General features: G+C 40.5%; 1 protein-coding gene across 5 annotated transcripts in view; it reads left to right on the top strand.

Annotated features, from left to right (window-relative positions):
- Positions 1-27,739, top strand: part of LOC116940453 (uncharacterized) — a 393,679-nt gene that overhangs the window by 172,942 nt on the left and 192,998 nt on the right. For all 5 annotated transcript variants that reach the window (XM_076056201.1, XM_076056147.1, XM_076055989.1 and 2 more), the window contains exons 28-34: positions 2,167-2,286; positions 3,469-3,586; positions 7,649-7,824; positions 8,468-8,555; positions 11,728-11,854; positions 21,357-21,413; positions 23,429-23,473. In XM_076056201.1, the coding sequence (XP_075912316.1) occupies positions 2,167-2,286; positions 3,469-3,586; positions 7,649-7,824; positions 8,468-8,555; positions 11,728-11,854; positions 21,357-21,413; positions 23,429-23,473 (731 nt within the window). The remainder of the gene's footprint in view (positions 1-2,166; positions 2,287-3,468; positions 3,587-7,648; positions 7,825-8,467; positions 8,556-11,727; positions 11,855-21,356; positions 21,414-23,428; positions 23,474-27,739) is intronic.

Here is a 27,739-nt window from a genome sequence, read left to right as displayed (position 1 = left end):
AGGCTCTTACAGTACATCTTCAGTATCAGATATTATTTTTGTGTTTTATATACCGTGCCAAATCTCACTTAGATGTTTTGTGTTTTCCAAAATATCTGGCTTTGTTATCATTTGCTCCCGCAATGTACAATATTTTAATAGTTTTAATTACTTGTTCAATTTCAACACTTGTGCTTTTTATTTGTTTTGGCATTCAGTGCCCTGTTGATTTGTGTATCATTCTAACCGTTTAATTGCAGTGCTTCTATAATATGTTTAATCTCACTCCTCAGAATTTCACCATCTGACACTTTCTTAGCCCGATGTATCAGTGTCTTGATGAGAGTATTTTTGTGCGGGGTGATGGTGTGACTCTACATTCAGATAGGCATCAGTCTATCTTTTTTCGTAAACGCTGTGCGTTATTTGACCGTTTCGGCTGTGTCCGAGCAGAATATCTAGACATGGGAGTGTATTATCCACGTCCACTTCCATGGTGAACTGGATGAACCGGTATTGCGAATTGAGAATTTCTAATTCATTAAGTGTATCTTTACCTTGTGGCCAGACCACCAATGTGTCCACATATTTAAACCAAACTGAGGGTTTTAGTGTACTTGAAGGTATTGCTTTTTCTCTACAACTCTGCTGATTTCTCCACAACTCTGGCTGTTGCCTGATGAGGCTGGTTGTAATTGCCGGCGAAACGTCATACTCAAATAATAAATGTTGCGGGTTTACTCTCCAACACACCGGTGTGCTGAACTTGTAACAAATTGGCATGTTTTGTTCACGTGGTGGGTTTAACAACACATTTCCATTTACGCTATCTAACCCAAAAAACTTCTTACGGATAATATTTATCGAGAAAGCCTACGTGTTAAACTATCTGCTTTTAGTCTGTCATATTCTCTCATCAATATCAAGGATTGGATCCAATCCAATTTTCTTGAGCTAAGTGGTGATGAGACAAAGGCGTTGCTTGCTGGGATCCCACACCAACTTTGTTAGGCTGGTTCAGTCTGTCTGACAGTCGATTGCCACAATATTGGTGCTGCTCAGGCAGTTTTCAGCCTTGATGTTGTCTTCATGCCTCATTAACCTTTAAAGCACACATGATCAAGATCACTAAGGCTTCCTTTTTCATCTTAGAAATATAGGCAGGCTGCAACCCATCCTTTCACGATTGAGCACTGAGAAGCTGGTTCATGCATTTGTTTTCTCTTATTTACATTTTTCAGTTCACTGTTTGCTGGCATTCTACTTAAACTGTTAAGTCACCTTCAACATGTGCAGAATGCGACTGTCAGAATTCTCGAGTGCACACTTGTTACTGAACTATTACCCACGTGCTGGCATCTCTCTATTGCCTGCCGGTCCAGTTTTGGGTAGAGTTCAAGATTTGTCTCCTCACCTCCATGGACCTTCATGACGCTGCTCCCTCAAATATACAGGACCTCCTTCACCCATATGTTCCAGCAAGAGTACTTCAGTCTTCCATTTCTGCCCTGTTGTTTGTGCCCAGGTCACATCTCTGTACGATGGGTAACCGGACCTTTTCTTGTGTGGACCCTAAGACTTTCAGAATCTGAATATTCATTTATACTGGAGGAATACAATAAGCTTTAAAGCTCTTTTTGACATCTGTTTATGACGCACTTATTTTGAGGGATCTTTTCTCTTTCTTGAATAATTCGTTTTGGGGTTGGAACTGATTGTTCTGAGTGACTGCATGTGTGTGTTGTTATGGGGAGCGATAGTGTAGCGGTTAGCGCGCTGCGCTATGAACCTGGCGACCCGGGTTCGATTCCCGCTCACGGCCAACACCAGTGACGATTATCTGAACCGGTCCCGGGCCTCCCCTAGGTCGACTCAGCCTCAAATGAGTACCTGGTGCGGTGTGTAAACATTGCCACTAGGGAGACAAAGGCGGTCGGGCGTGGTGCTGGCCACCCACCCCCTCGTGTACCGTTCCGGCCTTCATAGGTGCTCGCTAACAGCACTTGCCCCTACAGTCTGTTTAGGCTATATGGGGGATCTTTGTTGTACACAGCACTTTGTGACGTCTGGGTGATAGGTATTATAGAAGTGTAAATTATTATTATTAGGATAGTGTTGGTTTATAAATAGGAATTCATAGTATGTGATAGCATTTGAAAATGGAAATGTATTACTCTGTCTTTGTAGGAGGGAAAGCATTTGAGAAGAATGGAGACATTGTTGGTGATGATTCCGAAGAAATAGTTAAGTGGCCTTTACATGAAGATGGAAACGTATACATTCCCTACAACATCTCTACTGCATTCGGTAAGTAATATGCACAGTTAGGTTTATCTGGTTCAGAAAGATTTTACACACAAATTATTATACACCTGACCCTCACTCTGCACATGGTTTTTCTGCATGGATTCGCATCTGCACAGTGATTATTTTACTGCTAAAAAAATCAGAATGCATGGGGTGTGGTTCGCAGCTGCGCGGGTTGAGCGTGAGTTGCAATGGTGGCATGGTGTGCGCAACGGGCTGTCCCATAATCTGCACATAATTCACGATCTCCAACTGGATTCGGTTCAGCTACATGCTGATATGCTGTGGATGGGGGGCTTTGCAAACTATGCCATGTGCTCCCGTACTCAACAGTGAACTGCAGAACGCTGCCTGTCCAGGAATGTAACAATCCACAAAATGCACATGAGCTGATTACATTGCTCTAACTCCTGAGTAGATATCCTTTTACTCATAGTCCCTTCCTGTTTCACTATTCTTGACCATCGGCCATCATCCCTTCGAGCAACATGTTTTACCCAAGGCCATTTACTCTTACTAAGTTTGAATTGTGTCTTTACCTGCATATATTTTCTAATGCAAGTGTTCCTCTTTCTTTCTGTGTAATTCCAAACATGCACCTCTATGTTAATTGGATTACTTTGAGGTTTTTGAACGCCTTAATTTCTTGCAAACTTTACATTTTCTTAATGAAGAATGTATCGTTATTTGTTTATGCAGGGAAGTTTTGCTGAGCCTCATACATCATTAAACTTTTTGCCATGTGTTCACAGTTTGGGGCGATTATTGCTATTTAAATTATGTAATTTGCAGCAATTTTTTTTGTTAAAATTTGTAAATTTGGGCCATGATGTCAGAACACAGCAGCCTTCTCTTGCGAATGATATCACTTTATTTTTAACAGCCACTGTATTTTTAGAAGTCACTGGATTTGAACCTGTGCAAGAAGTGGCAAATGTGATACCGCAAGGCTATTTCAATGCCTTTTGATGGCCACTGCATTATATATGTAATAAAAGGTTATACACATTCAATAAAAAAGCATAAATACTTCTGAGGACACAAAGTATTGGAAGGCACACCATAATTAATGCATGCACATGCTTTTTCTTCCTTTATTTTATTAAACCTTTCCTTGAGAAACTGCACAGAAGATATTTTAGGAAAAATACTGAAATAATATTTATGTCATTTATTTTTCAGCTTCTGAAGATAAATTGACAATTGACCAAGCTATTTCTGAGCTAAAGCAAAAAACATGTGTGCACTTAATAGAAAGAAAAGAAGAGCCAGATTACATCAATTTTCAAGCATTGGAGGGGTGAGTAATATAAAGTGTTTGTAGTCAATACATCATCATCATCATTAATTATAGTTATCCATGGGTTAAGCAAAAGTTTCTATAAAAAATAATTTGATGATAATGCATTGGTAGTGGTACACAAGCACAAATAACAAAAACTCACCACATTCGTCAATAACTGAAATGTATGTTGCGTGTTTGTGACATGTTTTTGTGCTCTGTATTTTAAGTAAATGCAAAAAGTGCAATAAAATGTGTATTTTTTCAAAATATACTACAAGGTTGTGAAATTATCCAAGTATCTTTGGATTGAACTACTAAATTTTTAAGTTTCGCAAGAGATTCTCCTATATCCAATTTGCTATTGGGGTCACAAGGGGCAGATCCTATTATCCTAGTCTCTCTGTTGAAATTAGTATTTTTTACTGAGTGATAAACACGGGGATATTACAATTAATTGATCTCATCAAAGGCTGAGATAATTTAAAATTTTGAATAATTTGAATAATAGGATTTTGCATGGCTTTATTTCATGGCCAAAAACTGCAATACACAACAAGTGGGTCACAGTACTGCAATCGCACTACAATTATATTACAGCAGCTTCTATTGTATAAATATGTCCTGTGGAGCAATAATATGACTGTTGGAGGTATATTATTTAAAAACACAATCACATAAATATACCAAGGACAATAATGAAAGTGAATTAGGATCAAAAAGATGAAAATAAAAAGATGAAAAATAAAGAGATGAAAAAGAACAGAATGAGGTGGTGAACTTCATAATAAAGGCACAATGGTACTGTGCTAATTAAATACAGGTTTTAGTACATGAACTTAACCTGTGATTACGTCATCTTTCTCTATTTAAGACCAGAAGCAGGTGGATTGCTTCACTATTCTGGCAAATCGCCCGATGATGCTGGATGTAATTACCAGCGAAACGTCGTACTCAAATTGTAAATGTTGCGGATTTACTCTCCAACACACCGGTGGGCTGTAGTGGTAACTAATTGGCGCGTTGTTTATGTGACAAACCTTACTGGCTGTGTTGGGTGGTCGAGGGTTACGACACATCTATAAATAATGCGATCTAACCCACCTTTATTATGAATAATATTGCTCGTGAAAGCCTACGTGTTAAAATGAACTTAACCTGCCAGTCACAACCAAAAAACAAGCAATCAACTAATTATTAAGGTAGATCATGCAATTGACGGCATGGCATTTACTTCAGGGCTCAGATCAGGAATCACTTTCACTCGAGAGCTGAGCACCTTTTAACAACCTGATGATGTTGGATATATTCTCCAGCAAAAGTTGTTGCCCATTTGAATGTTGTGAGATCACTTTCCAACACACCGGTGTGCTGAACCAGAAATACATGTGGCATGTTTTAGTGGATTCTCAGCTCTGTTAAGGGGAATAAATGAACCAACCTTTGGGCTTCATTTAGAGCTATTTACAAAACTTTGAATATATCCCGATGAATCGTCCAGTAGTTCTACAGACATTGTGTTGTCATTAAATTTTCTAGCAATTGGCTAAATGCTCAAATATCTTCAGCTGAAAGTTTGTTAGCCGCCAAGCATTATCTCACAGTATTCTGACTCAGCAGAACCTGATTGATGTCATATATCTGCAAGACAGATATTGATAATGGGCTTTTAGCAACTTAACTATTTCCTCAATGCCAAGCACAGACTCTCCACGTATATTCGTAACAATATTACCTATGCCACTCACTTCGAGTCAGCAAGCACCTTTTTGCAACATTAAAGAAAACTCTAGTTTAATGGTCGTTAATGTATCTAGTTCACCAAGCATAACGCTAAAAATGTAAGCATTTTCCAGGCTCAAATACTCTTCTGCTATTGTAAGTAATTTTAAGTTAACACCCAGATAGGGGCTATCATCATAATCTTTATTTATCCTGGAGGAATCTGATAAGCTATGAAGCTCTTTTTTAAAGATGTCCATTAGGGGTGGGTCAGCAAGTTACAACAAATGATAAAACGATAGGCGTGCAAAATACAGAAAAGGTAAGTCACGAAAAATAAGTATAGTGCAAATTGCATAAGTACAGGGGATTCTGCCAACTTTTCAATACAATGCAAGCTTGGGCAAGGCAGCAAAACAACAACAAAAACAGTCCCGGACCACACCAAGACAACACACATTCCATTCTAGAAGATGGTTTCAAATTAAGCAACCATTGGAAAGATGTTCTAAATCGAACTAAACATTAAACTAATTTCAATGGTACAGTATATTTTTCAAGTAGTGGTACCCCTAACTTTCGCAGCTCTTATAAATTCCCTTTTCACACCATCAATAAGTAAACTCCCCCCCCCCGCCGCGCCAAACGGCAAGTCCACCGGCACGTACACCACCTCTTTTCTAAAATCGGCCAATCAAATGCTAATTTTTATGCTAATTTCTTTGTCAGGACACCTTGTTTGCGCGCATACAGCTTAAAGGTCCGCGGTCTGAGCGTGGTTGTGTTTCACTAAATTCTCCTGTTTGATTTGTACTAGGTGCCTCGGTGAATGTATATGCTCTGACTTTAACATAGCTATTTCTGTGACCAGTTACAAGCTAATCACTCACCTATTTCAATGCTAAATTCTATGCTAATTCCTTTGTCAAGGGGTGCCTTTGCGGATGTGTATACTTTAACTTAGCTATGTCAATGCTAAATTCTATGCTAATTCCTTTGTCAAGGGGTGCCTTTGCGGATGTGTATACTTTAACTTTAACATAGCCATTTCTGTGACCAGTCACAAGCTAATCACTCAGCCATTTCTATGCTAAATTATATGCTAATTCCTTTGTCAAGGCGCTTTGTTTCTTCTCACACAGCTTAAAGGGCGTGATCTGAGCGTGGCTTTTTTCACTCCAGCGCTGTCCTCCAGACAGTCTCGTCCCTTCACCTGATGAAGGCCGCTTGTGTTGTGGCCGAAACGTCGTGATTTTTGTTATTTTATTTTTTACCTACGTGACTTTACCCAATAGAACCAAAGAGTAACACACATTCCCTCAAATTGCACACTAAAATAGAAGTATTGATACGTAACTAAGGATCAAAGTTATAAATCACGTTTTCATGCTGGCCAGAAATACCGACTCTGTAAGGTCGATGCTGTGTTCTGGTCCTCTAAATGTAATAGATGGCGAGCGTGTGTGCTGACAGCTAGTTACAACAAAAAAAGTAAATAAAGGATACCAGCATAAGATAGGAAAAAGTTAAGCAAGTCACTAAAACGAATATTTAATAGTTTTCATATTTATGTTCCTTATTAGTATGTTTGGATTGTGAAAAGTGATCAGAGGTGTATATTTTTAGGTTAGTACAAAATGTAGTTTTACGTGTATAATAGAGCTTTTTGGGTTAGATTGCGTAAATATAAATGTGTCGTTAAAACCCGCCACCACTCGACACAGCCAACTCGTAAGGGTTGGCACGTAAACAGAACATGCCAATTCGTCACTTGGCATGTTCTGTTTACGTGCCAACCCTTACTAGTTGGCTGTGTAGGGTGGTGGCGGGTTTTAACGACATATATTTACGCGATCTAACCCAAAAACCTCGATTATGGATATTGGCCGCGAAAGCCTATGTACATGTTAAACAGTTTTACGTGTGTTTTTAAGAATGCATCCCTTTCGTAAATCAAGGGATACCTATACAGTACTGTTTTTCTTCAAAACCCAATAACCTCCTACTCTTCATTCCCTCTAAAAATATTACAAACAAAAATTCATTTTTATTTCTGTTATAAACTGTCTTTTCCATTAATTTGCATACCATTTTGACATATAGTCAAATGTAAAAGCTTCATAAATCCAAAGCATATTTAATGTTACTATAACGCATCTTGCTGAATTGAAAGCTGAGGGGAAGAAGACAAGCTCTGGATTTGCAATGAAACCAACGTTTCAGATGGCAAGATTTCAGATACAGTTTGTATGTTTGCTGTATGCAAAGATGATGTCTGTCATATGGGGAGGCTGAAGGTCAATCTAAATGTATAGTGCTGCATTCAAATATTATCAACAATGCTTTATTATTATTCAGGAGCTGGTCATTCCTGGGCAAGAAGGGAGGGGCTCAGTCCGTGTCCCTGGAGCCCGGGAAGGTGGAGAAGGGCACGGTTCTGCACGAGTTGATGCATGCGCTCGGCTTCCAGCACGAGCACTGCCGCAGCGACCGTGACCAGTACATCAAGGTCCAAGAGGACAACATTAAAGAAGGTGAGTGCGATAACATTAGTTACAAACGATGTATGAGTTCAATAAAACGCCCAACCTCTAATTTTCTAAACCTCAGTTATAAAATAACATAATAGTAAACAACGTATAGTAACACCTACTTAAGGTTTAAAGGCTCTAAAGCTTATTTACCATTCTAAGGCTGTATGCCATTGAATATGATTTTTTATTGGTATATATGAGTACAAATGGCCCCAAACCATGATTTGCTATATCAGTGATTCCTGCCTCAGAAAAAAATGTCATATTTATATTGACCATTTTGATTTAAAGCATTCGTGACTGCAGTAATTCATATTCTTAGCTCTTTCGGTAAAGTCACGTTGAAGGGAAACAATAAAATTATAAAATATAAATAAAACAATAAAAATTCTCACGACGACACACCTGATGACGACCGTTTGTGTTATGGTCGAAACGTCGTGATAATTTTTATTGTTTTATTTATATTTTATTATTTTATTGTTTCCCTTCAACGTGACTTTACCGAAAGAGCTAAGAATATGGATTTATATTGACCATGTTATTGTTTAGCTTTATTCATGAATTTTACATGTTTTGCACAAATATGTACATTACAATGCTATCTTAAAGTGCAAGTGCTATACTTCTTTTTGTCATTTAGATGAGCTGTCTCAATTTAAGTGTCGGGACTCCAGTGACCATGATTTAGGGTTGCCATATGATTATGTCTCCATCATGCATTATGAGAGGTAAGAACTACAAGACAGCCTCACATTGTCTACGAAAATAACTCACGAGGTTGTGTATACTTTTGGTACACGTGCAAAATTAATCGGTCTTCATTTGACAATTGTTGTTAAACAAGGATGTTATATTACTCAGGTAACTTTCCCAATAACAAATATATTCATATCTAGTTTTGCCTGCTCTTCACTTCTATAATTTTGTAACATGTGTGGCAATTAATCAGATGACAAATGGCTCATTATATATACATCACAATGTTTACATCAGTTTTTTTATTGAACCAATATCAACAATCACAACAGAGGACACGTACACATACAAGTAAGGTCACATGTCTGGGTATTGCACCCTCTGGGTAGGCTTTTCTCCCTAAACAGGAGCTTGTTAAGGTGTACCAAGTAAATTTTCTAACAAAGACAGAGGATAGGGACCTGGGAGGGGGTGGGGGCGGGGGGTGTATAACAAATATAATTAATAAAATAAGAAAAGAACAGAACTTGAGGCCCACGTATGCTCGTCCTCCTTCTAGGATCAGCCATCTCTCAGTGTAATCTGGGATAAGGTGTTCCTGGGGCCTATCCCCCACCTCCTCACCATTCCCACAATTTTCCTTGTTTTCAATTTATTGCATGGGGCTCTCCGGTAGTTTGCTGTTGATGGGGTTATTGAGAAAAGGGGCTCATACTGTCTCGAATTCCCATTCCTTCCCTTTCAATTTGTAACTAAGGTGCTCCATTGCAAACAGGGCGTATGATGATCGGCTCTAAACTTTTCCATGAGGGGGGTTGGTGATCTTTACAATTGCCTACGATAGCTTTCCTCGTTACTATATTGAACGCTTGGAGTAGCGTATACTTCGGCTAGGACACTCCCGTTGTTTTTAGGCTCCATAGGGAGAAGTCCACAGTGGGCCTGACATTTGTGCAACAGATCCTGTTGAAATATTTAGCGATATCCTGGTAGAATTCATTATTATCTGGGCACAACCAAAAGATATGCAGGTATGTCTGGGTGGTCCCTCGTGGGCATCTAGGGCAGTTTGGGGAGGAATGAGAACTTTGCTCTCCTCTTATTAGTGAGATAAATTCCACGTATAAATTTAACTTGGATAACTTTCATGGGGAACAATCTAGGGCCAGCAGCCTGAGCACACCATATTTTGGGTCTTTCGGTAAAGTCACGTAGATAGGGTCAAAGAAAATAACAAAAAACTACGACGTTTCTATCGCAACACAAGCGGTCGTCTTCAGGAAAAGGGGGCTTAGCTTCCAAGGCAAACTGTTTATAAGGGTTTGAAATGGGCGTAGCCCAAATGTCAGCAGCCAATGTTAATGTCAGTGGTGGGCAGGTTTCCACCAATCAAAGGGCTTCCAGGTGAAAATACGCATGTTAATTAGAGATTAGAATGTTAAGGAAGATCGCAGAGCTGCAACCAAGTGGTCGGCGCACGAAGTGGCTGTGTTAGTGTGAACCCTGTGAAAGCGCAAGTTTGAAATGGGTGTACAGCACAACTAACATCGGAAGGTGGTAGAATGGGAACATCATAGCCAATTATGACTTAAACTGGTTGATAACGTCCTTCCAATGATTGCTCAGTTTGTACCCATCTTCTCAGTTGTAATTGTGTCTGTGTCTATATATATGGATGGCTTCATGAACTAATCTTTGTTGATAGCCAGTAGGCTTGCAAAGTACCTTCGTCTTAGAGAAATCAATTTCGTGTGAGCCCACCGCATTCAAACAGCCACGGCCAAGGTATTGGTCCTACCATGTTCCAGATCTGCCTTATGTTTACAAACACGATCCGAGATATGTGGCTTAGTTTCCCCAATGTAACTACTGCCGCAGACACAGTTTAGTTTGCAGACGCCAGGGTATTGCATGTCAGGGATCACATCCTTCACAGATGGGATCAGATCACGAATTTTATCTACTGTGTTAAATCGAACCTGGATCTTGGGTTTGCTCATGTTTTTGGAAATATTTTTAGTGACCCCTGCTATGTATGGCAAGGTGATGGTTTAGATTGGGTCCTCGGATGTTTTTTCCCAACAGTTGGGGTGATAGCTTTACGGATTGTGTGGTCTGAATATCCATTCATAAATAACAGTTAGCCAGACCCCAGCTATCCAAATGTCACATTCAACTACACCAGGTCAACTGATTAAAATTTACTTTAAAATATCATGTAATGTATACTATAATTGCACTAGCACATGTGATATTTGTGTATAATGTGCAGTACACCCTCTATTTGCGAGGGTTACGTTCTTGAAAACGCTCACGAATGCAGAATTCGCGAATGCAGAAACTTTGTTCAATGGGAAAAATTGGGTTAAGTTCTTGGTACAAGTGAACATAGGGGGGAAATAGTAATGCTTGATAACAATGCTACAATTAATGACATTATGAAGAACAATGTGTGTTTTTTTACTTACCTTTAACAATAACCACAATTAGGCAATAAGTACATTATAAAGAACATTTTTTTTTATTACCATGGATGTTGATGATTTGACGATGGAGGTGGTGGTGATGGTGAGGAATTCAGGAAGATGACTCCTCGGGAGATGCAATGGGAAAGAAAAGTGCAGGCACACCTAGCCAGATTATTACGTTTTTTGAGCCAGCTGACTAGGATTGGGCAAAACTTAGCCCACTTTTCACCCAGACAACTGTAGCTGTTCCATGACAGGTTAGATACATGCTTGTGACGCATGTTATTGGATTAACTTTGGATTATATATCGACGTCAATTATATTACCATGATTGTGAATGATTGTTTTTGTTGAATCTCAAACTAAACCGGGTTGAACCAACAGTGCTTGGATTGGCGTTTTATTCGTAGCTGCACTACATCGGAGTCATCAGGGAACAGTGCAGAATGAGTTTTGTCGTACTTCACTTCTAAGCGCTTACATCTATGTTCCCATCCTTCACTAACCTGTACTGACTAGCGTGGTGAAGTATGATCAAATAGCCCTCACTACCAATATGGTGGGGAGTTTATAACAGCTTTAATCTATAAGTATCAAACGGAATTTTAATAAAGCCACAATTTTCACATCAATATTTGAAAAATTTTGGGATATTAAAACGTGTTCAAAAACATTTTTAAACATGTGATTTAGTTGATTTGTAACATATTTGTACTCTCTTTTATTGTGTAAAAGGTGGTCATCTTCTGCAGATCATTTCAGCCCAACAATCATCCCCATTCCAAATGAGAGAACTCCAATCGGTCAGCGAGGATGTCTCAGCCCATTCGACGTGCTCAAAATAAAGAGAATGTACAAAAGTGTAAGTTATTCTAACTTTACAAAGTACTTTTTTTTTATCTTAACGTAACTTGGGTCAACATTTATATTTTTGTTGGCAAAGTATGTTTTGAAATGTCCAAGTAAAATATACCAGATTCTCCATAATATAAGATACTGATGAGAGTAAGATCCTTTTCTAGATTTAAAGCTTTCGTGACTGCTAGGATCCATACTCTTTGGTTCTATTGGGTAAAGTCACGTAGGTGAAAATAAAATAACAAAAAATCACGACATTTCGGCCACAACACAAGCGGCCTTCATCAGGTAAAGGGACGAGACTGTCTGGAGGACAGCGCTAGAGTGGGAGAAGCCACGCTTAGATCACGACCTTTAAGCTGTGTGAGAAGAAAAACATTAAGCGCCTTGACAAAGGAATTAGCATATAATTTAGCATTGAAATGGCTCATTGAAATAGTTAAGTTAAAGTATACACATCCGCAGAGGTACCCCTTGACAAAGGAATTAGCATAGAATTTAGCATTGAAATAGCTGAGTGATTAGCTTGTAACTGGTCGCAGAAATAGCTATGTTAAAGTCAGAGCATATACATTCACAGAGGCACCTAGTACTCATCAAACAGGAGAATTTAGCGAAACACAACCACGCTCAGACAGCAGACCTTTAAACTGTGTGCGAGCAAACAAGGTGTTCTGACAAAGAAATTAGCATAAAAATTAGCATGTGATTGGCGGATTTTAGGAAAGAGGTGGTGTACGTGCCGTTTGGCGCGGGGGGGAAGGGGGGGAGGGGGAGATTACCTATTGATGGTGTGAAAAGGGAATTTATAAGAGCTGCGAAAGTATGGGGTACCACTACTTGAAAAATATACTGTACCATTGAAATTAATTTAATGTTTAGTTCGATTTAGAACATCTTTCCAATGGTTGCTTAATTTGAAACCATCCTCTCGGTTGAAATTGTATCTGTGTTTGTAGATCTGAATTGCTTCATGAACAAATCTCTGATAAAAGCCCGTGGGTTTGCAAAGAACCTTGGTATCGGAGAAAATTATATCGTGATCCCCCACAGCGTTGTAACAGTGATCAGCCACGGCAGAAGAATTCGTTTTGCCGTGTTTCAAATCTGATTTGTGCTCGCGAATTCGGTCAGAGACATGTCGCTTTGTCTCACCGATATAGCAATCACCGCAGGTACAACTCAATTTGTAAACCCCAGGGTACTGTAAATCAGGAATGACATCCTTCACGGATGGGATCAGATCACGAATTTTGTGTACTGTATTGAACCGGACCTGGATCTTGTGTTTGTTTAGAATTTTGGAAATCTTTTTAGTAACGCCTGCTATATATAGAAGTGTGATGGTTTTGACCGGAGTTTCAAGTGGATGTTTCTGTATGGAGGGAGAGACAGCTTGGCGGATGGTACGGTCAGAGTAACCATTCCTTTTGAGGGCGAGGTGTACATGTTTTAATTCACTGGTCAGGTGGTGTTGGTCCGAAATGCAATGAGCCCTATGGTATAAAGTTTTGATGAGAGAATTATTTTGGGCTGGGTGGTGGTGGGAATCAGGTTTCAAGTAGGAATCTGTGTGGGTGGGTTTCCTGTAGACAATGCCCCAATGAGCCATCAGGTCTCCTCTCAAACAGAACATCTAAGAATGATAGCTTGCCATCTTTCTCCACTTCCATGGTGAATTTGATGGCAGGATGTCTGGAATTGATGTGGTGTAGGAAAAGGTTCAGAGCTGGGAGGCCATGTGGCCAAATGACGAAAGTGTCATCCACATATCTCTTCCACAGGGAAGGTCTGAGGGTGGAAGTCTGGATGGCGTCTGATTCAAATTTCTCCATGAAAATATTGGCTATCACTGGTGAAAAGGGGGATCCCATGGGGGTACCCTCATTTTGTTTGTAGAAGGAGCCATTCCAAGGTAAGTAGGTATTGTTGAGGCAGTGCCTAACCAGTGCAGGTGTGTCGGGGTCTAGTCCATGTTGGACCAAATTTTCAATTATTTCAATGGTATCAGGTACTGGGACCTTGGTGAACAAAGAGACCACATCGAAGCTGACAAGGATATCGTCAGGGGACAGTACAACGTCTTTGACCATAGAGACCAATTGGGCTGAGTTAAGTACTGCTGAGGCGGTCTTGCCAGGGAAAGGCAGCAAGGTATCTGACAGAAAACGGGCTAGTCTATAGGTAGGGGAGTTGATCGTGGATACGATGGGTCGAAGTGGGGTGCCTTCTTTATGAATCTTGGGAAGACCATAGAATCTAGGGGGTCTTGCAGCAGAAGGTTTTAGGGAGGGACGTTTAGTTGGGTCGATTAGGGAGGTCGAACTTGTGATGATTTTGTTGGTTTTTATCGCTAGGCTATTAGTAGGGTCATTTTTTATTTTTGAGTAACTTCCATCGTTGAGCAGATTCTGGATTTTATTGTTGTATGGATCTTTATCCATAATAACAGTAGCGTTGCCTTTATTGGCTGAGAGGATGACTATATCACTTCTGTTTTTCAAATTCGCGAGTTCAGAGCGTTCATTTTTGCTGATGTTACTAATGGGTTTCTTAGCATTCTTAAGAATAGTGGCTATTTCAGCTCTCGCAACGTCTGCTTGGATGTGTCCTACGCCTTTGAGGGCTACATCGACCTGAGAGATGATATCATCTATTGGTATGTGTTTGGGGTGACAGCAAAATTTAGTCCCCTAGCCAGTACTGTTTTCAGATTGTCCGAAATCGGGGTGCTACTCTGATTAATGACGATTTTGTTAACATCTAGTTTTGTTATATGTGGAACTGGGTTCTTCCTTGATAGGTGGTTGAATTTAGAAATCAGGTTAGCTTTACATTTGACTGACAGTGACTCAGCAGAAGAAGCAGTCATGTTGTCTACGTGATTCCAATCAGAAGGTGACATTTTTTGTGTTAACATTAAATGGGCTTGTAGGAGAGTCCTGTCTAAAGTATCGAGTTCAAATCGGAGTAACCTTATCCTCTCTGAGATTAAAGATAGGCTGGCCTTAAGCAGAATCTGTTTAGAATTCGGAGAAGATACAGCAGCAGAAGTGAGTGTGAAAGCGATGGGTATTACCTTGTGATCGCGGCATCTTTTGAGGAAGGTCAGCGTATCGATGAGTTGCAATTCTTGTCTCGTTGTCTGTTAAAAGCTCTAACAGATAGGTGAAATCCCTCCCCATAGAGGTTATCAATTCTAGATTTAAAGCTTTCGTGACTGCTAGGATCCATACTCTTTGGTTCTATTGGGTAAAGTCACGTAGGTGAAAATAAAATAACAAAAAATCACGACGTTTCGGCCACAACACAAGCGGCCTTCATCGGGTGAAGGGACGAGACTGTCTGGAGGACAGCGCTGGAGTGGGAGAAGCCACGCTTAGATCACGACCTTTAAGCTGTGTGAGAAGTAAAACACAAAGCGCCTTGACAAAGGAATTAGCATATAATTTTGCATTGAAATGGCTCATTGAAATAGCTAAGTTAAAGTATACACATCCGCAGAGGTACCCCTTGACAAAGGAATTAGCATAGAATTTAGCATTGAAATAGCTGAGTGATTAGCTTGTAACTGGTCACAGAAATAGCTATGTTAAAGTAAGAGCATATACATTCACCGAGGCACCTAGTACTCATCAAACAGGAGAATTTAGCGAAACACAACCACGCTCAGACAGCGGACCTTTAAACTGTGTGCGAGCAAACAAGGTGTTCTGACAAAGAAATTAGCATAAAAATTAGCATTTCATTGGCGGATTTTAGGAAAGAGGTGGTGTACATGCCGTTTGGCGCGGGGGGGGGGGAAGGGGGGGGAGGGGGAGTTTACCTATTGATGGTGTGAAAAGGGAATTTATAAAAGCTGCGAAAGTTTGGGGTACCACTACTTGAAAAATATACTGTACCATTGAAATTAGTTTAATGTTTAGTTCGATTTAGAACATCTTTCCAATGGTTGCTTAATTTGAAACCATCCTCTCGGTTGAGATTGTGTCTGTGTTTGTAGATCTGAATTGCTTCATGAACAAATCTCTGATAAAAGCCCGTGGGTTTGCAAAGAACCTTGGTATGCTCTTACTTTAACATAGCTATTTCTGTGACCAGTTACAAGCTAATCACTCAGCTATTTCAATGCTAAATTCTATGCTAATTCCTTTGTCAAGGGGTACCTCTGCGGATGTGTATACTTTAACTTAGCTATTTCAATGAGCCATTTCAATGCTAAATTATATGCTAATTCCTTTGTCAAGGCGCTTTGTGTTTTTCTTCTCACACAGCTTAAAGGTCGTGATCTAAGCGTGGCTTCTCCCACTCCAGCGCTGTCCTCCAGACAGTCTCGTCCCTTCACCTGATGAAGGCCGCTTGTGTTGTGGCCGAAACGTCGTGATTTTTTGTTATTTTATTTTCACCTACGTGACTTTACCCAATAGAACCAAAGAGTATGGATCCTAGCAGTCACGAAAGCTTTAAATCTAGAATTGATAACCTCTATGGGGAGGGCTTTCACCTATCTGTTAGAGCTTTTAACAGACAACGGGACAAGAAGTCGCAACTCATCGAGACGCTGACCTTCGTCAAAAGATGCCGCGATCACAAGGTAATACCCATCGCTTTCACACTCACTTCTGCTGCTGTATCTTCTCCGAATTCTAAACTGATTCTGCTTAAGGCCAGCCTATCTTTAATCTCAGAGAGGATAAGGTTACTCCGATTTGAACTCGATACTTTAGACAGGACTCTCCTACAAGCCCATTTAATGTTAACACAAAAAATGTCACCTTCTGATTGGAATCACGTAGATAACATGACTGCTTCTTCTGCTGAGTCACTGTCAGTCAAATGTAAAGCTAACCTGATTTCTAAATTCAACCACCTACCAAAGAAGAACCCAGTTCCACATATAACAAAACTAGATGTTAACAAAATCGTCATTAATCAGAGTAGCACCCCGATTTCGGACAATCTGAAAACAGTACTGGCTAGGGGACTAAATTTTGCTGTCACCCCAAAACACATACCAATAGATGATATCATCTCTCAGGTCGATGTAGCCCTCAAAGGCGTAGGACACATCCAAGCAGACGTTGCGAGAGCTGAAATAGCCACTATTCTTAAGAATGCTAAGAAACCCATTAGTAACATCAGCAAAAATGAACGCTCTGAACTCGCGAATTTGAAAAACAGAAGTGATATAGTCATCCTCTCAGCCGATAAAGGCAACGCTACTGTTATTATGGATAAAGATTCATACACCAACAAAATCCAGAATCTGCTCAACGATGGAAGTTACTCAAAAATAAAAAATGACCCTACTAATAGCCTAGCGATAAAAACCAACAAGATCATCACAAGTTCGACCTCCCTAATCGACCCAACTAAACGTCCCTCCCTAAAACCTTCTGCTGCAAGACCCCCTAGATTCTATGGTCTTCCCAAGATTCATAAAGAAGGCACCCCACTTCGACCCATCGTATCCACGATCAACTCCCCTACCTATAGACTAGCCCGTTTTCTGTCAGATACCTTGCTGCCTTTCACTGGCAAGACCGCCTCAGCAGTACTTAACTCAGCCCAATTGGTCTCTATGGTCAAAGACGTTGTACTGTCCCCTGGCGATATCCTTGTCAGCTTCGATGTGGTCTCTTTGCTCACCAAGGTCCCAGTACCTGATACCATTGAAGTAATTGAAAATTTGGTCCAACATGGACTAGACCCCGACACACCTGCACTGGTTAGGCACTGCCTCAACAATACCTACTTTACTTGGAATGGCTCCTTCCAAAATGAGGGTACCCCCATGGGATCCCCCTTTTCACCAGTGATAGCCAATATTTTCATGGAGAAATTTGAATCAGACGCCATCCAGACTTCCACCCTCAGACCTTCCCTGTGGAAGAGATATGTGGATGACACTTTCGTCATTTGGCCACATGGCCTCCCAGTTCTGAACCTTTTCCTACACCACATCAATTCCAGACATCCCGCCATCAAATTCACCATGGAAGTGGAGAAAGATGGCAAGCTACCATTCTTAGATGTTCTGTTTGAGAGGAGACCTGATGGCTCATTGGGGCATTCTGTCTACACGAAACCCACCCACAAAAATTTCTACTTGAAACCTGATTCCCACCACCACCCAGCCCAAAAGAATTCTCTCATCAAAACTTTATACCATAGGACTCATTGCATTTCGGACCAACACCACCTGACCAGTGAATTAAAACATGTACACCTGGCCCTCAAAAGGAATGGTTACTCTGGCCGTACCATCCGCCAAGCTGTTTCTCCCTCCATACAGAAACATCCACTTGATACTCCGGTCAAAACCATCACACTTCCATATATAGCAGGCGTTACTAAAAAGATTTCCAAAATTCTAAACAAACACAAGATCCAGGTCCGGTTCAATACAGTACACAAAATTCGTGATCTGATCCCATCCGTGAAGGATGTCATTCCTGATTTACAGTACCCCGGGGTTTACAAATTGAGTTGTACCTGCGGTAATTGCTATGTCGGTGAGATAAAGCGACATGTCTCTGACCGAATTCGCGAGCACAAATCAGATTTGAAACACGGCAAAACGAATTCTTCTGCCGTGGCTGATCACTGTTACAACGCTGTGGGGGATCACGATATAATTTTCTCCGATACCAAGGTTCTTTGCAAACCCACGGGCTTTTATCAGAGATTTGTTCATGAAGCAATTCAGATCTACAAACACAGACACAATTTCAACCGAGAGGATGGTTTCAAATTAAGCAACCATTGGAAAGATGTTCTAAATCGAACTAAACATTAAACTAATTTCAATGGTACAGTATATATTTCAAGTAGTGGTACCCCAAACTTTCGCAGCTCTTATAAATTCCCTTTTCACACCATCAATAGGTAAACTCCCCCTCCCCCCCTTCCCCCCCGCGCCAAACGGCACGTACACCACCTCTTTCCTAAAATCCGCCAATCAAATGCTAATTTTTATGCTAATTTCTTTGTCAGAACACCTTGTTTGCTCGCACACAGTTTAAAGGTCCGCTGTCTGAGCGTGGTTGTGTTTCGCTAAATTCTCCTGTTTGATGAGTACTAGGTGCCTCGGTGAATGTATATGCTCTGACTTTAACATAGCTATTTCTGTGACCAGTTACAAGCTAATCACTCAGCTATTTCAATGCTAAATTCTATGCTAATTCCTTTGTCAAAGAGTACCTCTGCGGATGTGTATACTTTAACTTAGCTATTTCAATGAGCCATTTCAATGCTAAATTATATGCTAATTTCTTTGTCAAGGCGCTTTGTGTTTTTCTTCTCACACAGCTTAAAGGTCGTGATCTAAGCGTGGCTTATCCCACTCCAGCCCTGTCCTCCAGACAGTCTCGTCCCTTCACCTGATGAAGGCCGCTTGTGTTGTGGCCGAAACGTCGTGATTTTTTGTTATTTTATTTTCACCTACATGATTTTACCCAATACAACCAAAGAGTATAGTAAGATCCTTCCCAAATTTGAGATAATGTCGAAAAAAAAGTGAGACTTATCGGGAGATAACGGTAATGTACATCATTTTCAATACATGTAAAAAGGGAGCACTTGTGATAACATTCCTGCAAGGTTATATTATATATTGTTATACATGCTTGAGCAACATTTGTGCAGATAATCAAAAGTTTACTCTGTAAATCTACTGTCATCTATCCACTGCTGTACCAAGTTATACCCTGACCATCACAATATATTATGGTCCTGTGATGTAACAAACCACCTGGCATCTGTTCCATCTCCACTTTGGATATTCTCCTTTGGCTGCAACTCTATAGTTCTCGATAATCTATCATCCCATTAAACAACCTGTCCTGCCTAACTTATATTTCTTAACACATTACATGGTGATACTCCTTTAATAGTGATGCACAAGCACAGTTAACAAAAACTCACATTTGCCAAAAACACTGCTTCATGAAAAAAATATATATATAATAGTCAACCTTTTTAAGAAATTACCCTTCATAGAACAAAAGGGACATTGCCCAAAACGTCGCATGACTTCCTAATGGACAAGAACATAATCAACCACAAGAGCAAGCTGGATTTAGAATAGTTGTATTTACTATTGACCATTTACAGGATCTTGTAAAGCAGGGCCTAAGTTACAAAACATACTCCTAAAAATAATAATTGACAAAAACATAACTGCGATTGGATGGAATTGTAACAAAATATATATTACAAGGAGGAAGACATGCTTCGAAGTTATTCAGAGCATCATGAGATTTTTTTTAATAAATAGGCATAGTTACAAATTTAGCAAATAATAGACATCTCAGGTTTGCTGATAACAGTCAATACAATAACTAATGGAAAATGTACTTCAGAGAACATTAGCTGAGAGTTCAAAAAGTTTGTTTCAAGATAAATTAGCAACTCAAACGTCACTTACATAGTTAACCAAACAATTGAAAATATCTCTTGGAGAGACAACTGCAAAATACATCAGATAATGTTTTCATAAGACAGCTATTGAAGACGGATAGTGCAGGAGAGAATTGTTTTCGAAATTTTAATAAAACACAACAAACTAATGTCCCTGAAGAATAATGTTTTTAATCAATGCATGGTACTGTACTCGCTATGATTTACACATCAGATACATGGACATTTGCAAAGAAAATCTAAGAAAAGTTGACAAGTGCATATTGAGATGAATGCTTTGAATTGCATGCTGAAACAGAAAGAGGAACAAATAGATTACATGACATACACAATTTAGGACATTGATTTAAGCAAAATAAATGGGCTCGAACAGGGCACGTCACTACAAAGGATTATGGCCGATGGTGGAGACTAATGATGGAGTTATATCCAAACGATAGAACATTCCAAAGAGGATGATATAAATATAAACTCGTGCAGAAGGTCGTTGCATCACAAGACCGTGAGAGCTCACAATGGCTTGAGGACGCCTTCATCCAGATGATTATGGTTGTGTGCAATGGTGATTTCCCCCTCTATAAAACCGAACATAAAACTTTTTACTCAATGGTAATTAACATGTTGATTCCTGTCATTCTTCCTAAAAAATTCCACGCCATACCACTTCCAAAGCCATCCAAATCATAACCCATATTCTTTCTGCACAAATTAGAGATATTGCTGCATCCATCATTACATATTTCCATCATTCATCTTTGTGGGCTTGTGGTACCTGTGCTCTTAATATTGCTGTCCTTTGAATTGTTTATTTTTGGTCAAAAGGGTTGTCTATGCTTTTTTGGTTGCCCTGGATAGCATTGAGATGCCCAATTCAACCATCTTCAAGTAAATATATGAGTAGAGCTACATTCGATACATAGAATGTTGGGTGATTCATTATTGTTTAAATATACATTTAAACAAATCTAATGCAATGATGGTCTCTCTAAGCATAGACACATTTACAAATTTACCTATTAGATCTAGATCTTGCTGTACGGTAATACAAATGGAAGTAATATTATAAGAAACATTTTGTCTTATAGATTTCAGAGGACACTTCTGCTGAGGATGAGCAAGAATTGGAGAAGGCTGGTGTTGAGGTGAGCTCATTTAAAATGAATGTCATTTAATAGTTGCTCCTTTAGTGAATTTATTATTTAAAGTTAAAATATTTAACTTAAAGTTTAAGTAATACATTCACTAAAGACGCGATCACTGGACAGCGACGACTTGAAGACACAGTGACGACCCGAAAACAGCGATGACCCTGACTCCCACGGCAGCCCCGAACCTAGCTCCTCGCCCCTTTTTATCTCCAGCGTGGCCATCCCTCCACCCCTGGCCACGCCCCAACTTTTCGAACTCTCTCGCATGTTCTTGAAACTTCCTGAAGCTTCCTGAAGATCCAAGATCGTTCAACACCTCTCTGTTACCTAGGCTGTTATTACCACTCGTGACCGCTAGTCCACACACTGTCTCTACACATGCAAAAGGAGGCGAACAGGTCTGTAATTATTGAAATCTATAATTCTCTCACGTACATATAAAGTGTTCATAAAGGGATTTTAATTGTGAAACGAAGTATCTACTTCATGGGACCTCCTTTGCCAGTACCAATAATGTCTGCATTAATCAAAATACAATGCATTTTGACCACAAGTATTGTGGTTAATGCAGACATGATTCCTTGTAAAAGGTTTCAGTTTCGTATTTTAACATCTCAACACCTGCTTTGTTGCCAGAAAAAAGGGGAAAACCTATTCTCATAAGTATTTACTTTGATTTGGGGAACAGTTTGTATGGATCCTAAAAATGTATGTTGCATGGTTTTCACGGGTCCTAAAATCCACGGTGCACCACGATAATAATCCTAAGATTTGTGCTGAAATTTAGTGCAATGTTGTGTTTTTTATATATTTTTATCATGCCACTCCATAAAACCAAGAAAAACATGTCTTAATAACCTGAATGTTTTTAAGGCTTGTCATTTTATTGGAAGGTTTAAAAGGAACAATTAAGTGATATGGGTCTATATTCAGGTTGTTTACTTATTAAAATCCAAAACAGATTAAAATTTTCCCTCGACCAAGACAAAATCAGCATAGAGGTGTGTCAGTGTGACTTAAAAAAAACATTGGTGGGGGGGGTGTTAAAAGAAAATGACAAAACATGTATTAATTATATAAATTGAGAAATAACACATTTTCTATGTTTTTAACAACACAATGGAATGTGAAATGTGGGCATGTGGGTTTTTTTTGCAAGAAAACAAGAACCCGATACCTAAACTTTTATCAGGCCAACATACCATGATGAGGAGCTGGGAGTGAATCTCAGTGAGGGTTATATGGAAATCAGTGTGGATATCGGGATACAGAAGTGACAAAAAAATGTTGATTCTGTTTTTCTCTTCTTGACCACCTAATTACATGCTGGTAAGACTGGGTCTGTAAGAGGCAGCCATTGGAAATGTGCTTGGCCATACTATAGCTACTTCTCCTCAGAAGCATACATATCTGCTGAGCAGCAGGAGCACCATACATGGCACACTCTGACATGGAAGACTAAGTTATGCTGATTGCCTGAGCACAATCTCGGTCCTTATTCTCTTAAGGAAAATATTTATCCTGAAATCTCTAGGAGAGCAGATCTTTCTCTTGGAAATCCATAGATGTTTAGGATTCTATAAGATGTTTAGAATTCTTAAGATTTAGAGTAAATGGTGAAGGCTCTTAAGAGCCAAACTAATACGTCCCAAGTTGTTCTGCATGATTCTATTTTAGTTAAAATTTCTTGATAATGTTTCTGTAACATCTGTGGATTTCTTAGTGTTTTTGAAGTTAATTTAAATATTACATTTCAGCTAACAAAAACAATGTCAGGATCAAAAATATGCACACAAAGGCAGAAGACACCAGCAATAGTGTGTAAGGAAATTATTATTGAGCACCATTTGCTCGAGATTTATGCATTAACATTCATAACCCTGAACTATGACTTAAAACTAAGCACACAAATGTAATTATTGTATACTTCTGATTCTTACTTTGAAACATATCATGAAAGTGACTCAATATGAACCTGGTATCCTAATAGTGTTGTTTTTTTATTCCAGACTAAAGAGCTAATATCACGCATCACAGTTGACTCTTCAACAGAGGTACAGTATTCTCTTTACAATTGTTACATCTAAAGGTGTGTGTCTGATGAGCCTAAAGTTAACACATTGACTGTGACATAGAAACAACTTTAGTTACGTTAGTATAAGCATATCCAGTTTCTATATATAAGTTGATTTAATATTATTCTATGACAGGAAAATGGTTGCCTTTTACTAGGGGTCGCTATCATTTTTCTTTGGCATGTAGTTTGTCATATAATAAAAGTTTAATTGGGATAACCTACAAATACCAATTAAAAGTATATATTTAACTGCACATTGCTCAACATGTTTACACCTACTTTTGGCATTGCGAACAGAAGCAAATTTATTAACCTTTCTTCAGGACACAAAGAGAAGCATATAATTATGAGACAGTTATTATTATCACGGTCCATGGACAGATAGCCCGTAGGTGTCCACTGCACATTTCGTCATTTCTTTCCACTTTGCTCTGTCTTTTGCCAATATGCTCAAGTAGTGCCCCATCTATATAACAATCTCTCATGTCGTCGTCAAGCCCATTTCTCTAGGAAGTTCCTTCCGTTTTCCAAACAACACACTTTTAATATAGCTGTTGTTTTCCATCCTACATATGTGTCCAAATACTGTAGTTCCAGTTTCCTTCTCATCACCGCCTGCATCAGGTCTTCTATGTGCAAACTTTTCTTACTTCTACATTGGTCACTTTGGGTACAGTTTCGCTGCAGTATCCTATAGCAATACATCTCCAATGCCAATATCTTATCTCTGTCCGTCTTTTTCAATGTCCAAGGCATACACAGCTGTACTGAACACGCATGTTCTCAAGATGTTCAGTTTGGTCTTATTGCTGAACTTTTTGCGTCTTCAAATGTTCTTGAATCCTGCCATTACTTATTTTGCCTTTGATATCCTCACTTTCATGCAGTTGTTGTCCCATGTAGGTGTACTTCCCAGGTATACACGTATCTTTACATTCACATCTTGCTGCTGTGTAGTATTACCACTTTCTCAATGTCCTCCCTTTTGAACACCATCGATTTTGTCTTTTCCACATTCATCCTCAGTCGTGCATATTTTCCTGACTTATTCAGCATATGAACACTTTTTTCAGTACTACGCAGCATTCTTCTATCAGATCTAAGTTGTCCTTTGCAAATCTTCTGTTATTTATTCCTTCTCCTTGCACAGATATTCCTGTGCCATCATCCTGAATGGCATTCATGACTCTTTCAAAGTATGCGATTGTTCATTCGTTTGTTTCTCAATCCGCTTGTCCTGGTGAGGGTCGCGACGGCAGCATTTTGAGGAGGGTGGCCCAGACCTCTCTTTCCCTGGCGACAGACTCTAGCTCTTCCTGGGGAATTCCCAGGTGTTCCCAGGCTAGCTGAGCAACATAGTCCCGCCAGCGTGTCCTGGGCCACCCTGGGGTCTTCGCCCAGTGAGACGTGCCCGGTAGAATTCCAGGGAGAGTCTATTAGGGGGCATCCTTACCAGGTGCCTGAACCAACTCAAGTGGCTCCTCTCGATCTAGAGGAGCAGCAGCTCGACTCTGAGTCTCTCCCTGATTACCGAGCTCCTCACCTGATCACGGAGAGTGAGCCTGGCAACCCTGCGGAGATACCTCATTTCGGCCCCTTCTACTCACAATCTCATTCTTTCGGTTATTGTCCAAAGCTCATGTCCATAGGTGAGGGTGTGAATGTAGATCGAGCTTTAAACCGAGTTCTTTGTTCTTGAACTCAGCTTCTGTTTCACTACTACGGAACAGTACAGCGACCGCAACACAGCGGACGCTGCACCGATCCGCCGGCTGATCTCCTTCCACTTACCATCTCTCGCAAAAGAGACCTTGACGTACTTAAACTCCTCCACTAAGGGCAGCTGTGCCCCCCTCACCTGCAGAGATCAATTTACCATCTCCCGGGAGTGAAAAATGACCTCAGATTTTGAGGTGCTGATCCTCATCCCAGCTGCTTCACACTCACCATCAAACCGTTCAAGTGCATGCTGGAAATTGCAGGCTCACAATGCACAGAGGACAATGTCATATGCAAAGAGCAGCAACGTCACCTCCATGCCCTGTACGAGATGCTCTCCATGCCTTGGCTGTGCCTTGAATATCACAAACAGGAGTGGAGAGAAGATGCACCCTTGGCGGAGTCCAACACCCATAGTGAACGACTTTGATTTAATACCAAGAATACAGACACAGCTCTAATTCTGGGAATAGAGGGTCCAGATAGTGCACAAAAGTGGCATTGGTATATCATACTACCACAGCACCTCCCACAAGACATTGCAGGGAACATGGTCATATGCTTTCTCCAAATCTAAAAAGCAGAGGTAGACTGGAGAAGCAAACTCCCATGACCCGTCAAATATCTGTGAGAGGGAATAGAGCTGGTTCATTGTTGCATGAACATGACGGAATCCATATTGTTCCTCCTGAAGCTGAGGTTCGACCACCGGGCAGAGCGTCCTACCAGCACTCTGGCATAGGCTTTACCTGGGATGCTGAAGAGTGCTATTCCTCTGTAGTTGGAGCACACCCTCTGGTCCCCTTTTTTAAAAGATGGCAACCACGACCCCAGTTTGCCAATCCGCAGGTGCTGTACCCGCATTCCATGCAACATTGAAGGGGCGTGTTAACCACAACACTCCTACACTGTCCAGCACGTTCAACAACTCTGAGCGAATCTCGTCCACCTCAGCAGCTTTGCCGCTACGAAGGCCCTCAACTGCCACAATGACCTCAGCAGTGATAATGGATCTGACTCACCCGATGTTTCCAGGGCTGCCTCCTGAGACGAGGGCATGTCCACCGGATTGAAGAGCTCCTCAAAGTATTCCTTCCACCTCTCGACTATCTCCTTAGTTAAGATCAATGTTACACCACCCTTACCAAAAACAACCTGGGCTATGTCCCAGATGTTCTGGTTTTCCAGAACATCTTTGAGCCTGCCTGGTAGTCCCTCTCCATGGTCTCTTCAAACACCTCCCATGCCTGGGCTTTTGCTTTAACGACTGCTGCAGATGCCACCCTCTTGGCAAGCTGGTACCTCTCAATTGAGTCGGGAGACCTTTTTCCGAGTATAGCTCGGGAAGCCTCCTACAACTTGACAGGTTCCCTCACCACTGGTGTCTACCAGCAGGTCCTAGGGTTTCCACCATGACAGGCACCAACTGCCTTCAGGCCACAGCTATTCGCAGCTGCATCCATAATCGAGGTCCTGATCATCTTCCACTCGGACTCAATGTCCACGACCTCTCAAAGAGTGCAGGAGAAGTTTCCCCAGAAGTGGAAGTTGAAATCTTTCTGCACTGGGTCTTTCAACAGGTGTTTCCAGAAAACTCTTACTATTCATTTGAGCCTTCAACGTCTATCTTATCAATGCCCCAAACGTCGGATCCAACTTACCACCAAGTGGTGATCAGTTGACAGCTCTGCCCCCCCTTCACCCGAGTGTCCAGAACATACGGCCTTAGATCCGATGATACAACTATAAATTCAATAATTGAACTTTGGCCCAAGGTGCTCTGGTACCAAGTACACTTATGAACATCCTTTTGTTCGAACATGGTGTTTGTTATTGACATTCCGTGACTAGTACAGAATTCCAATAATATCTCACCGTTCGGGTTCCCATTCCTCCCAATCATCCATATCCAGGTATGTCCATCGTTGCCCACGTGAGCATTGAAATCGCTCAGTAAGACTATGGAGTCAGTAGGCAGCACTATGTCGAGCATTGCACCCACCGTCTCCAAGAATACTCTAAACTGCTGATTGGTACATAAGCACAGCTAACAGTACAATTACTCCTTTCTGAGACTCGATGTCTCATTGAGGCGACCCTCTCATGCACTGGGACTTGTTAGTCGGGGACTTGTTAGTATCCCCACACCTGCCCGGGGCCTCTCACTCCAGAATAGAAGAGAGACCAACCCCGATCGAGAAGTTTGGTTCCAGTGCCAATGCTGGGTGTGGAGTTGAGACCGACTATATCTAGTCAGTACCTTTACACCTCCTCCACCAGTTCTGGCTCCTTCCCTCCCCCCCATGATGTGACGTTCCATGTCTCCAATGTTCCACCCTATGTTCTGTTTGGAATTGATAAAAGCTACCATACTGCCTCTACTTGATTACTGTGACATCGTATATGAATCAGCCCCAAGTATTGTACTGAATAAGCTTGACTCAATTTATCACTCGGCCTTGAGATTTGCATTGAACTGCCCATATAGGACTCACCACTGTGATCTCTACATTGGGGCAAACTT

This window comes from Petromyzon marinus, chromosome 1, assembly GCF_048934315.1.
Source record: "Petromyzon marinus isolate PM22_M1 ecotype Great Lakes invasive population chromosome 1, UKy_Petmar_22M1.pri1.0, whole genome shotgun sequence".
Lineage (NCBI taxonomy): Eukaryota > Metazoa > Chordata > Hyperoartia > Petromyzontiformes > Petromyzontidae > Petromyzon > Petromyzon marinus.
Note: the sequence above shows the minus strand (reverse complement) of the source record. Positions and strands in the feature narration are given on the sequence as shown.